Source organism: Haemaphysalis longicornis, unplaced genomic scaffold, assembly GCF_048455015.1.
Source record: "Haemaphysalis longicornis isolate Haplotype H1 unplaced genomic scaffold, Haemaphysalis longicornis Haplotype H1 scaffold_5, whole genome shotgun sequence".
NCBI lineage: Eukaryota > Metazoa > Arthropoda > Arachnida > Ixodida > Ixodidae > Haemaphysalis > Haemaphysalis longicornis.
This window is the reverse complement of record NW_027526385.1, coordinates 1261551-1275702: the sequence shown is the minus strand read 5'-3', so window position 1 is coordinate 1275702 and position 14152 is coordinate 1261551. Positions and strand designations below refer to the sequence as shown.

The 14152-nt window shown below is 49.4% G+C and overlaps 1 protein-coding gene across 7 annotated transcripts in view; it reads left to right on the top strand.

Moving 5' to 3' along the window:
- LOC144137770 (ATP-sensitive inward rectifier potassium channel 12-like) overlaps positions 1 to 14152 on the top strand; it is a 179357-nt gene that overhangs the window by 145270 nt on the left and 19935 nt on the right. For 4 of the 7 annotated variants that reach the window (XM_077669730.1, XM_077669736.1, XM_077669735.1 and 1 more), the window contains exons 2-4: positions 2048 to 2301; positions 2850 to 3006; positions 3877 to 4131. In XM_077669730.1, the coding sequence (XP_077525856.1) occupies positions 2884 to 3006; positions 3877 to 4131 (378 nt within the window). In that variant the 5' untranslated portion in view covers positions 2048 to 2301; positions 2850 to 2883. Of the gene's footprint in view, positions 1 to 2047; positions 2302 to 2689; positions 3007 to 3876; positions 4132 to 14152 lie in introns of all 7 variants that reach the window. The other 3 variants (XM_077669734.1, XM_077669732.1, XM_077669733.1) reach the window with 3 other exon arrangements.

The window sequence follows — 14152 nt, the reverse complement described above, 5'->3', positions numbered from 1 at the left end:
GGAAGCATATCGAGGCATTCTTGTCACAATGCTGTAAAATGTTTCGTATCAGAGGAGGGACTATATAGATACAAGGAGATTCGTTATGGCAGTACCATCTGCGCAATGAACAGAACGAAAAAATTGTGGAGACAAATTTCGCGCACCACGAAAACAATAGAAAGCACGCTCGAAATAAAAGGCTACAAATTCTGTTAATTAGTCTCGCTGTGGAGAAAATATTTGCAAATTACATAGCGAGGAGGAAACTAAAAAAACGTACTGAAAATTTTGTTGCAAAAAAGGCCGGGAAAAACACTTTCGATAAAACGTCCGTCGATAAAACGGCGTTCGATATAACCGCGTTCGATAAAACGGCGTGCGTTAAACTGTCCGGACCCCCTTGCGGGCATGTTTTCGCCTCGAGTGTGGTGGTGATCCGCTTTGACAAGTGTAAGCGCCGTACATCGCTACTACCGTACCAACCGTACTCTGAGCGAGGGGCAGGCAGCGGCCGGCGGCAAAAACAAATTGCGCAATTCGTTTTTTGCTGCCGAAGCGAACGCTGGAAATTGCGTTCGTAAACGGGAGGCTATCACTGCGTATATACATTGTAGAATGATTTCACGGTCCACAAGCTAGTTAGTTGTAGTCGTAAATTCCCCTTCAGGGTGTAAATCATTTTACAGCGTGGAAATTCGACTAGTGATCTGTGTCACCCGCAGACATCGATAGCTGCGGAAGGACGGACTAGATAGAGCGCAGGTAAATGCGCACGTGTACGCATGGCATGCATGCATGAAAGCGAGGGACGTGGATGCATTTCACGGCCCACTGGTCTTGCTTTCTCTTTCGACGACAGCCCTGTTCGGGGCCAGATCTGTATCCGAGGTCGAACACCGCCTTCGATTTCAAGGTCTGTTCGATACCAATGGCCGGGCGGAGACAAGCACGAAGCAAAAAAAGAAGCGTGGATGGAGCAGGCCCCCGTAGGGCGCGATGACAGGAACATCGCGGAGGTTTTCATTTCAGCGCCGCTGGCAGCGTGCGATAGGTTTCTCGAGGGACCTTCCGGGGCAACCGAGGCCATCCAACTCCCCAGGTCGTACCACGCGCACTGGGTGCGTGCACAAAAGAAACCGAAACTCGGCCACCGCCGGCGGCGAAACCGAAGTGGCAGCGGACTGGAGCACTCATCGGCGGCCGCCAAATCCGCCCTGATGCGGTCCGCACCGGAACTGGCGGCTGCAGGCTGCAGCGGCGACAGCGACGCGCCCAGCATTCGACACGGGCACACCAATGACCCCGTTACTGCCCCGGGTGCGACCTCGAAGTGATGTTTGCGCACGTACGCTCCGCTAGAGGCGGGCGCACTTACAATTAAACGTTGTGAGACTTTAGCAAAGAACAACAAAAAAAAAAAGATGGGGGTAGGGGAAGGGGCTGGATTCGTGCGTGCCACTGCTTGGGTGTGCACTCGGCCTCTGGTGAACGTTCTGCACTGACTCCGGTACGGCAGCAGGCATGATGCATATTTTAACGAGTCCCGGTGAAATTGACGAGCGGTAATAGCACACGTATTGCCCAAGAGGTATGCGAATGGCACGCTCATTCATGTAAGAGCAAATGCTGCTCTTTTGTTTTGTATATGATCATGTTCTGTGGCTGCCCACAACTACTCAGTTGTATGCGTGCACGTGCGTGCGCATGTGTGTGTGAAAAGGCCGATGCGTGCTGAAATAATGGTATGTCACAACAAACGGACGGATTGAGTATAGTTCGATCAGCACTGTGTCTCTTGCGTATTCACCCCGTTGCACTGTTCCAATTTATTTATTCGCTATCCCCTTACTGAGATTTGTTTCACTCAAGCTGTGTTACTCCTGTACTGATTCTATGGTTGTATTTGTGCCCCTCCTGCTTGGGCCCTGGGCCTGCAATATTCCACAAATAATAAATAATAAAGTAAGAATAAGACGCGTAAATTATCCGTGTGATAATTTTTGTGACTCCGCAGAATAATTTGTCTCATCACTGTCCCGTTTGTTTTCTTTTCCAATGTTTGCAGGACAGCCCTGCTGAAAAACGGCGCGACATCAAGGTTTTCGCAGTCCTGAGGACGTAACCAGACCTTAGAAATGCTAGTCACGGGTCTGCCTGCAGCCTTTGTGTGAAGAACTTCAGTGGCAGTCGACACGGAAGAACCGTAGAACTCTGCGCTTTCACCAAGCGTCCCAGTGTGTGGTGGCTCCGTCACCGCAGCATGGCTCCGTGAGCCGACTGGGTGGCCACCTGAGCTCCACGGCCATTGAACGTGGAAAGGTGGGTGCCCAGCAGTGCACGAGGACTTGTGTTCTTGCAGTGATAGCTGCGTCCAATTTCACTGTCAGCACCACACTGCAGCAAGGCCAATCTTGTAGCGGATCAACACTTGCAGTTGGTTCATGTCGGCCGTAAAAAGAATAGGGCGGTAAGGGTCAAGATGTGTCGTGAGGTTGCGCTGTGCATGCTTGAAAAGTTCTGTGCCCTCACCAGCTGCACCCCTTGTGAGAGAGCTGGTGAGCCGGGGGAAATTGTCAGTTCTTAGATTTTGTCCTCGCATTGTCCTCAGCTGAGGCTGTGAGTGCCATCCTCAGTGGTAGGTGCCGCCAAAGCATTCTTGTATGGACCTGTCCACCCGCACATGCCTGCCACTTCCTGGTGCATCCAGCGCCACCTGCTGGGCTGCCCTTGTTTTCAGCCCCTCCTAAAAGAACCCTGCTGCTTGGCGTGAACGAGCCTGGTCGGGGCCATAGCGGTGCCACAGTGTTCTGCTCTGTGCACGCTGCACAGTCCTGGGGGAAGGTGTGCAGGGCCCCCTTGTGGTGCAGAGCGGTGGCCGAGGCAGCGAGGACCGGCGGGGCCATGAAGTTTGTCGAGATGGAGAACGGCCAGGCCTGGCAGCAGCTCATCTCTCGCGGCCATGGGGTCCATGCGTCGGGCGGTGGGGTGGCCGGGGACTCCGACTACGAGGCGCCCAGCAACCAGGCGAGTGCCTCTGTCCCTTGCACCCTGTGTGGGGAAGGGGGGCTGAGCCCAGTGGCTGAGCCCAGTGGCTGAGCCCAGTGACGGGGCAGCTTCGATCCCGGCCGTGGTGGTCGCTTTTCCGATGGGGGCAAGAAGCACAAGCACCCGTGTGTCGAGATTTGGTTGCCGGGGAGTCAAAATTCATCCGTAGCCCTCTGCTACGGTGCGCCTCGTAGACCGTGTAGCTTCGGGGCCTCAAACCGCATGATATAATTGGACCTTTCCCGTGTGCAGCCGTAGCGCTGGGTGAATGTCACATTTTACTTGGCAGAATCACTCCACCTTGGAAGCTTCCCCCAAGGTACTTTGCCGTGCCGTTTCATGCAGAATATGGCTGTGAGCAAAAGTTTGTCCTTTCGTGTGGGAGTTTGTGCTAAAGTGGCCATGAAGTAATGCTGCCGTGAATGCAAACACACAGTTGCAGCAGTTGCTTATTTACACAGCAATTGGTGCTACAAGCAGCAAAGTAGGCGCGGTACTTTTTCCTGAAAGAACCGACATCACAAATCCTGAATGCTGAAACAAGATTGGTGGAATTTGTGCAAATGTTTTTCTGAAATAAATGCTGAGGCAGGGACATGTAAATGTAGAATAAACGTAAGCGCAACTTTTGGTGAGAACATACTTTATAATGACACTAACTTCTGCCAGCAAAGAGTGTAAAATAGGCCACAGGCAGTACGCTTTATTTCAGTTCTGATTTCATTGAAATGTTTCGCTTTGCGATACGAGCAAAGTAAAAAGGTGAGTGCAGGTGAACGCAAGAGCCACCAGTGCGTGTGGGCAGCGTCCAGTGCGAGATTATCAGCGATGTTTGCCCACTGTCCCCAGGGCGAGAGCAGCACCAGCAGCCGGCGCATCCTGACCAAGCACCTGTCGCTGAACGGGTTCCCCCGTTGCGCCGACCCGTCGTCCAACGGAGCCAACGGGGCCGAGGACTCGCCCGTGGTGCGCTACCAGAAGGCCAAGATCATTCCCAGCCGGGTGCGCAAGAGGGTCATCTTCAAGAACGGCAGCGTCAACCTCTCCAAGGAGCACGTGTACAAGCGCTCGCAGCGCTACCTGCAGGACATCTTCACCACCCTGGTGCGTGCACGCAGTTGGTAAACTCTACTTCAGAGTCCAGGTCCCACAAGCACCCCTGCTTCCCAGGTGCTGCCGAGCACCCAGGGTATGGTGTACGAGGAGAGAGAGGTGTGTCGTCCAGGTCTGGTTAAGGGGTCCATTTTGCGATGCAAATTTCTGCTGGAGAACTCCTGTTGTAAGCAGCGCCCCTGGCTGCAGCTGCTTACCAGTTGGCTTCAAAAGTTTGTTTGTTAAATTCATCCTTATTTATTGCTCTAAATGGTCTTATTTCTCCATTTATGGCATAAAGTGTTATAAATCCCCTCTGTTGAGTTTGGTTAAAAAAGTTTTAGGTGGCGCTGGCTGCAACAGGAGATTTCCAGGGAACGCCTGCGCTCCATACAGTTTTCTCATCCCAAAAAGCACTCGCACTCTCCATCGGTCTGTCCACTGCACGGCACACCTTTATCTTCTAGTACACCGTACCCAGGGGCCGAAACTGAACTTTGCTGAACATTTACTTGACAGCACAGCTTAATAAGATAAGGCTTGCTTTCAAATGAGGAAACCCTAAACTAGGTACTGTTTACTTGTGTTTACACAGCTTTGCACATAGAGCAGCAGCCACAAGCGCTCGAGTACTACATGCTTTCTGTGGACGGATGGTGGGCTAGTCCAGTTGCCCCCTGTTCACCCCCCAGCACAGGGGGCCAACTGTGGACCGGCGGTTTTCGATGCATGGGGCCTGTGGGGAGCTTCGCAACTGGTGCATGCTAGACAGTGCACTGTAGGCGCCGGTTCATGGGGCTACCCAGGGAGGGCTGCCGCCCATGTGCAACCCTTAGCACAATCGCACATGAACACTGCAAGGAAGGGGCTGTGCCTGAAGGTATGTTGGACGTACCCCGACCCCAGTGGCTAAAGATGCGTTGTATGTACGCCGATCCCAGAATCTGAAGGTACGTCGGACATATCCCAGTACCCAGTGGCTGAAGATATGTCGGATGCACACCGACCCCAAAAATCTTCCGGTACGTCGGTTGTACTCAGTACCCGGTGGCTACAGAAAGGTACAGTGGACATAGCCAGTGAATGCTAGCACAGGCCCGTTGGACGTACCCGCTTGTGTATTCCAAGTCACGCGTACCAATTTTCGCGTTTGTATGATGCAAAAAGCCTTTTCATGCATCTGCTGACCTAAATAGATCGACAAGAAGCGAGCACGCAATGCGGGGCAGCTTTGTGGTTCCCTCCGGAAATGCGAATCTGGTGCCACTGAGGGAAGGCCTTCCATGTGATCTCGTGCGATTCACTCTGGAGGATGAAATTACTGTGTTGCAGGGGTGCCTCATGTCGGGTAAACATGGTAAAACACAAGAACAAGAGGGGAACAACACCACCGACTTAAGTTCACAACTGAAAGCTTATTGTTCGTAGTATCTGAAGCATATGTACCACCATGTAAAACAAGTGCCGTGGTGTAGTCCCTCTCTCGTCCTTGTCTTTTATCTGGTTTCATTTCTTGTAAACTTAGCCAATTCAGCATGCTCATTGAAACACGCTATCCTAAGCTTAATTGCTCATGATCTTGCTGAACTGAGTAGGTGGCACGGTCCTTTATGCAGAAGTGCACACATGCCAGGTACGAGTGGCACTTTTACTGGGGGGGGGGGGGGGACAAGTTTGGTAGTGGCAATTTAAGTGAACACCTATGACTATCACAGTGATTAGGTGATCGTTTGGGAAGTGAAGAGCCTCCTTCACCCATAAACTAGTCTCCGGGCCACCATACATTCGAACAAATCACCCTGATTGTTGACCCAGTGTGCCTGGTGTTATTCTGTATGTTCCTCTCCATATAGGCCTCCTGCGCTGCCCAGGGGGCGCTGCGCAAGCGGCTTCCGGGCAGTACTTCCGGGTAGTACAAAGCTGCGCGGGTCCCATGTTGACAGAAGCAAAATGAGCTCGACGCTCCCGATTATTTTGCGACGTGGTCACCAGCTCATCCCCGCCGCGTCCGATCTATTTCAGCGATCAACTTGGCATTAGGGGGAAAAGCTTTGCAGCGCTAAACACGTTTACAGCGCCGACGAAAGCCCCGGGACCGTGACGGCGTCTGCTACTCGCAGGTTCACGGATCGATGGTCGTACGAAGTGAAATTTTAAGTGAAATGTCTAGTTTAAACTAATACTCTGGGTGACAAAGACTTCTCAAAAACAGCCGATCAAAAAAGAAGAGTGACGCAATCGGCGATCATCGCGCTTTAAAAAGCCAGCGAGTCTGGCGGACCGCAGGCTCGCCTGCTGCGGTGCGCCGCTCTTTTGCGTACCTGCACACTATGCGTGCACTTTCATTAAACAGTGCTCGTTTGCGTCGCCGTTACGAATACATGGTGCATCGTTAGCTTGCCGTTTTGTTGCGTGTCTCAGTGACAAAATGCCCCGACCGTCAGAAGCGTGAAATCTGTTTTGCAATTCCGAAATTAGTGGCCGTAAAACAAAGTGGTCGGGCGAACTAAGAGGCCGCTCGCTTTCCTTGTTTGCTCTCACTTTACTTAATTACGCTCTTGCAGTATACATTCCCAGTTCGCACTTAATAGCCTAGAATGAGGGTCAGCAACGGCCGAGTTCCATGCAGCCGACACGGCGGAGGGCTGGACGGCAAATGGGTGAAGGGGGGGGGAGGAGGAGGAGGAGGGGGACTTTGAATGCAAAGAGAAAAAATTTAATATTTGACAATAATCTGGCGAAGTGTGAAAATGGGGGGGGGGGGGGGGGACAATTCAACTGGAGGACGCCAATTCTCCGTTCTTGTCTCGCTGTCTAACTCCATTTGAAGTCAAAACTGGCGTGTCGGCGTTCAGATTCGACGACCCCTGCACTAGAAAACCAACAGATGTTATAGAAGTACACATCTCTGCAGGCAGCGGGCGTGTGATTTGGTGCGTGTTTTGCGTCCTTTAATAGCGCTTAATTTGATTATTTAATTGGCGCTATTGCCCCACCTACTCGCTAGTATACATGTACCCTGCCGTTCGTAAATCGTGCGGCGTAAAACGTTACGCAAGAATCATTTAGTTTGCGAAAATACGAAACAAAATTTCCACTCGTTTCAAAGGCGGTGCTAGGCCAGCTGTCAGCTGAGTCGGCTGCGCAATTCTTGCGTTCGCTTGCATGCTCCCGATGAAGCAACCTTTTGCAGTTACCTCAAGATGTAAGATGAGCAGCGTTCCGTGTTCATGCTACTCGTGAACTTTCCTTTGTCGACCGCACGCAAGAAGAAAAAACTAACTTTCGTCAAACAGTTAAACCACCCGACCTGGCGATACTAGAGTGAACTAGAAGAAGAACTAAAACTTCTAGTACACTCTAGCGATACTGTCCCACGCCGCGACCACCGCGACAGCTCGCTCAAAAGAAAGCCGACAAATCGGCTTCTTTTATCGGGTATTATTTTGTTTAGCCTCTGCAGCTACTTTAAGTGCTATTTCATACAGTATGCAGTCATTTAAACACGCCACAAAGCGCCACAACCAACTTTCACTCTGGCTTGTAATTGAAAACACATGAAGGGCGGCGAGGGTCGTCTGCTTTTGTACTACCCAGAGGCGTCGGCCGCTAGGGGCGCTGCATGTCGCCAAAACTCCAGCGCAGGAGGCCTATTGTACATGCATTTATTTTCCCCCCTGTAGAACTACGGCCGCAGAGTGTTTTTTGTTGTGAAGGGTAACCTAGGGTAACCTATGTATAAATGCATGCCGTTGCCTGGAAATCAGTGGATGATGAAATGGTGGAGCATTTGGTCGCCTGGCCTCTTTGTTGAAGCACAGTCGGTTCCGGATTGATACAACTTAAATTGAGCGCGATGGTGAAGAAGTAAAGTGATTAGTGAAGAATCACAGCAGAAATTGCGAGAGCTGAGGACATGAATGACTCACATGAGCTGTCGGTCTCTGTTAATATTCCCTGGGGTTCTTCACTCACTCAGTCATGAATTACCAAAGTAGCAGCGCTTGGGTCACGGAGCAAGAATAAAATAGGAGGGAAAACTGAGCTTCCTGGGGCAGCCTGATAACGTCACAAGCACTTGGCGAACGTCAAGTTTCCGGCGTCTGGCGGCAAGCGAAGGAAGTGCGCGGTCATCGCCACGGCCGGCGCGCGTTCTGTTCGCGCTCGCCCAGTCCAACCCGGCCGCGGCATCGCGTCGGTACATCCCCCGGGCCGCCGAAACATTCTGTGTCCGAAGCGAGAGTGTGTGCGCTCTTCTGCACTTCCGTTGGCTGAAGAGCCCGCCTTCGCGATTAATTTTCGGTCAAATTTAAACCGGCCGGTACGAGCGAATAAAAGGGGCATTTTCTTTTATGCGTAAGCAATCTTGCGTGAGCAGCAAGGCCAAAATACAAACCTGTAAACGCAAAAAAATGTAAAACCTGTAAACGCACAGCGCTATCCCGCATGCGATGCACTGGAAGCGAGTTTAGTGCACAGGCCAATTTATTGTTTGTGCGACAGTGCACTGAAAAGTGCCAGCATCACCGACGTTGCGCGACGATGCGCGCGCGCGCGCTACTTCCGAGAACACGCGTTCCGTCCCTGCCATTTGGTCCCTGCGTCGCGAACACGGTGTATTCTTACACCGTGGTCGCGAAGCGGCTGCCCCTATCCGCACGCCTCGCGCGGATAATTTTTAAAACTGTCCGCACGCCTCGCGCGGATAACTTTTAAAATTGTCCGCACGCCTCAGCCAATGCAGCGCCGTGTGCTAAGTTTCTTTTTCCGGGTGTTATTATGGACGCCCCAGTTTCTTCCGCTCTCAACTTGGATGCTATCCGCGTGTTACGTTGTCGTGGCCGGTTACTTTGGTGTTCGCTAGTACGATGATTTCCTTACTTAAACCAAGTGCAGCGTCGGTCTGCTAACGCTCGGCTTCGCTTTGTATGCTGTCCTGAGCCAGCCAGCTCACGGGTGAAGCCGGCGTGCTAAGCCCTCGTCGGAGAAACGGCGACCACGACGACACCGACCCATCTCCTGAAGAATCGAGGACGAAGTTTGCCATCGCTATAGTTCTGCACTTCCTATCCTACAAGCCACGTTGCAACAATGTGCCAGAGATCACCACACGAACAAATGCCGTGCTGTGATATGGCGGATCGGCTCTGGTCTTTTCGGTACAGAACGTTTCGGCACAGGGCGTTTCGTTACGGTCTTTTCGGTGCACGGACATTTCGGGACACGGGTGTTTCGGGACACGGACCTTTCGGGACACGGGTGTTTCGGTACAAAGACGAATTCCGCCGAGCGCTGTAGGCTGCGCGCGTTGTTTACGGGGTGGCCTAAAGTTTAGGCCAGCAGTTGGTCATGCGGCCTTGCCAAAAAACTTCTGTTTATTTGTTGAATATTAGCTGGGATATTTGTAGCATTTATAAAACCTAATTGTTCATTATTCTTTTTTAGCGACTTAATTATTATCACCAGTATTTCATATAACAAATCAGTGACAGTATCACCGTGTTTCCTCGCTCGTTTTTTGACGACTTATTATCGCTTTTTTTTTCAAAAATCAGTGAGATTAACTATTTTATTTTCGCGCACTTTGCAGAGTCCCTATGACAATGGCTGCGGAAATGAGTGCCACCGCACGGGGGAAAGAAACCTGTGCCGTTTTGACACGAAATTTTTGTTACCTTTTTTTCGCTGCTATGCGTGCCTACCAGCCCACTAATCATAGAATGACAGATTAGACGGTCGAGCGCAGCGTAAACATTCATTTACGGCGTCGTTTATTCGTGCCAGTTTCGGTTTCGACAAAAAAACGCCGAGCGGCCGCCATGACAGCATGTATCACATGGCGCCACCATTCTTGCCGTATCGCTGCCTCTCTGGAAGCGCGCGCCCAGACCGGCCGAGGTCTTCGCCGTCCCCACAGGCCCGGGCAGCATGACGTCAGTCCCAAAACCACGACGTGTACACACGCCCGAGCAGCGCGCGCCAACCACAGCCAGCGCGTCGGCTTCGTCACGGGAGCCCCGACGTCGGCAGTTTGGGGCACGTAGCAGATGATGTCACGTCGGCCCGCTCTGGGCTTTCTCGTGCGGGCGAAGATTAAAATGGATTTTAAATATGTTTCGCTGAACGGTTGCTGTTGAAACTTGCTGGGAGATATCTCCTGATAAAAAGGAAGCGTTTTACATAGTTATCTCAGCTTTGAAATTTCGTGTCAGTACTCCTTTAATGATGAAGGGCGATTTCTCGGCATTCCGCATTTGTTGCGTTGCTTTTGTTTATAACGGAAGTGCTTAATAAGGCGTTTTTAATAATGCATTACGGAAGGCGCCTATTATAATCGTCCTACCTTTCAGGCCTCTTCATCTATGCTCTTTCATCCTTCCCACTTCCACACAGAGTAGCAGCCTTCAGAGTCTATACGACCAGGCCGACCTCTTTGCGTTTTCTTTCCATGCCATAAATTATTCTTTCTCTCTCCCCATTCCCGCACGCTTCTGCCCCTACTTCTTCGTAGTTAGCAGGGACTGCGGCGGGTGTACAGTGTTTGTGAATCAAAAGTTGGAAATGCTGTGTAATAAGGTTCAGAGAACGCTGAAATGTTTTCTGCAGCATACATACAGATAATCATCTTCTCAAGGACTACTCACTTGGAATTATTTTGGAAGGAACAATGCAAATATCTGTTATGTATTGATGTTTTGCTTCAAATATGCGCAATGTTTTGTTTTGGCTCAACAATGATGACAAGCATTGACATTGCCATCAGACTTAGATGTTTAGGAATGGCTCTCCTCTGCATTAACTTTGGCCGGGCGGCTGAATCGAGGGACTGAAAGAAAGGCAGACAAACAGGCATAGAGAGACCAAACTTTTCGCTTTTAATGAGCCCAAGAAAGGCTATCGTCTTCAAGAAATACTGATGATGGGAGCGGCAGGTGCCATTTATCTCTGATAGGAATAAAACCCCACCAAATTATGATACGCATATTTCCGGCAGAACGCTGAAAATCACAAGAGAGCAACCCTGGCAAAAATATACCTTTGAATATTACACAAGAGTCTTTTCAACTACCAATTCACAAACAGTAAACCCAGCATAGTAACTGCTAACGACGATGAGGCCGGGACAGAAGCGTGTGACAAGGTACAACAGGTGCCTTCGGTAATGAATTGATAATGACGCGGTATGTGCATTGGAGAAAGCAGCGCCCACAAATACGGAATGCCAAAATATTGCAAGATCTTCTTCATTACGTTAGGAAGACACAGGTTCGTTTGCCCCTGCAGTTGCACTTAATTACGCAGCTGTTATTGTAGTTTCTGGAAGGTGAAAAAAAAAAAAAAGTTACTGTCACTGATCTGTTTTATAAAATGCTGGTGCTTGCTACTGCGCGTATTAATTTTCGGGCTAGAGGAACAGGCACAGTGCGAAAGCGATACTGAATCAAGTTTTCATGCATTGGTTTTGAAAACAACATGAGGGTTTGTGGAATAATGCCCAGAGCACAAAATAAAAACAACTTATGGAAAAGGAAAACAAACTAGCGCTGTTTGCTGTCCTTTAATCTGCCCGTTTTTTTTTTATTGTGAGCATTATGGTTTACTCACTAGCTGGCCCCCTCATGCCCTAGCTGTGCTAGATGTGATGAGGCGTCAGAGACCCTTCGAAAACACTGCGTATGAAAAATCAGTCGACTTCTTGCATATAAAAATTTAGTTCGAAATTACAAGCGCTCCATTTTAAAGCACACCCTTTGGTGGAAATTGCTGTTGTGAGAAGTGAGTCGGATGCATTTAAACGACACACATCATTGCCACATTCTTTCTAGGTAGCGGCACGTTGTATGCACTGCTATTATGAGCACGTTAAAGCATTATAAATGTGGTATTCATACCTAGAGAGAGAGAGAGAGAGAGAGAGAAATCTGTACTATATAGGCAGCCATAGTCCAGGTTGCCTGGCCGTCTCCTAATCTTCACTAGAAGACGGCCAGTCTGCAAATCTCCCAGAGTTCCTCACTAACCCGAATGCCATGGCCACCAGAAGTTCTTGCATCGACTTCACGTCCACACCATGATGCGCGCTCAGCCAGTCTTCCCAGGAAGCGTGTGGCGACAGGTATGGTGGATGGCACCCCCAGCAGAGGGGTAGTACTGGTTGTTTGGTTGGTTGTCGGGCAAGTGGAGCAGGAGGATTCCATTTTTATAGTGGACACGCGGCGGGGCAAGAAGGGAAGGGGTTTGTGCATTTCGGACCGTAGATGCGGCTTCACGAGACAGGGTGAGGTGGGGGACCGGGAAAGACTGCCTACGGGCACTAGCACATGTGCCATATGTGGGCTTGGATATACAAAGCTTCTCAGCAAAACTGTACACAACTCGGGGTCTGCTATGATGCCAAAGAGGGCACTGGCAAGCATTTCATCACACATGAGTTCTGGGTGTGTCACGTCTTTCCTTTGTCATTGTTCCAGCCATGCCGTTTTTTCCTGTTGTTCAGAACCAACACACTGCCACTGTTGCATATTTTATCACATGATGCGATATGTGTTGACCCCTAGCCAAAAATTCTCTGTTCGTGCATCATGTGTGGGTCAAAATTTTTCTGTTCAATATACTCTATATGGTAATAGAGGAGCTAGAGCCAAAAGCAAACACTTCAAAAGCTGATAATTTCAACCTGTGCCGCCAGTGTATATATTCACTCTTGAGAAGGGGAATTATATCACAGTCACCACACCGTGTGCCTTTGAAAGTTCTTTCCAGAGAGGATGTATCCGTTAATATTTTGTATTATGAGTGCATGAGACGGCACACATATTAAAAGAGTAGTTACTCACAATGTTCCATTCTTCCTACGAGACTGAACTGGACAAATCTTTTTAGACCATAGGCAGTGCAAGTGTTTCAAGATATGTACTCGCTCGTGTTGTGGTGTTTATCAATTTCTTTTTCTTGGGTTGGTGTTCTGCCTTTTTTTTTTGCACCGTTTACTTTGTATTTTCATTCAGAGTTTACATTAACGATTTCCTTTTCGAATTTATTTTTATGTCTGGACTCTGCTGGCAGCATTCCCTTGTTTCTGATTTTTAAAGTTTCTTGTTGGTCTTCTCCCTGCTGTACCCCTGTGTCCAACATTCACCACTCATTGTAGTCTGGCGTAGCAAGCCCGTCTGGCGTAGCAAGCCTTGTCACTAGCAGGGCTGACCTCACCAGTTCACATTACACAGCCCCCTCTATCTTTCTCTTGGGGACCATGGCGTACATCATGTGACGCTTATCTTAAAGTGTCTGCGTTCTCGCCTTTTAAATATGCGCGAAGCTTGAAATTGTTTTATGAAACAGTAAAGTTCCAACTTCTGAAAGATTACATACACAAGAAGCTATTTGCATAGTTGCTCAAATTGGAAATTTCATGTCAGTAGTCCTTTAAATTGCCTTTATTCTTCACAGGGGCAACGAAGATGAGAACAGGGCTGCTTTCGACATAGGTGCCTCAGTAACACCACTCTTCACTCAGCACAAAGGAAAAAGTAAACACAAAATTTCGTTTCAGGTTGCTATGAAAGGCCCATTACCTTGTTCATAATTTTGTAATGAAAAGGGAAACAGGTGACATCAGTGGCAGAGAAAGGTGCCCGGAAATAGTTTTCATTCATGTCAAGTGCAGGTAGAATGCAGTAGCTTCTGGTGGTATTATGCAAAGGGAGGGGTAGCAATGTGGAGTGATTGTTAAACACATTATTGTAGCACTTTATGGAGTGCCGGAATCACCACAGTTGAAACACCTTACATGGTACAATTTTAATGTCGAGGCAGTGCTGTTGCCTTACTCACGGTGCTTGTGATGTCAGCTTGTGAAATGAGAGCAGCCTTAGTAAAACTTTACTGAAAGAAATGCTGAAGATGCTGAACTAATCTCGGAAATCCGCTTTCACTCGCTGGTAACTTTTTTCCAAAAGAAACTGAGCACAATAAAGCTTTTGCCCAAGCAGCCTCATATTGTTTTCATTTTTTTTTTGTGGATCATGCTCCT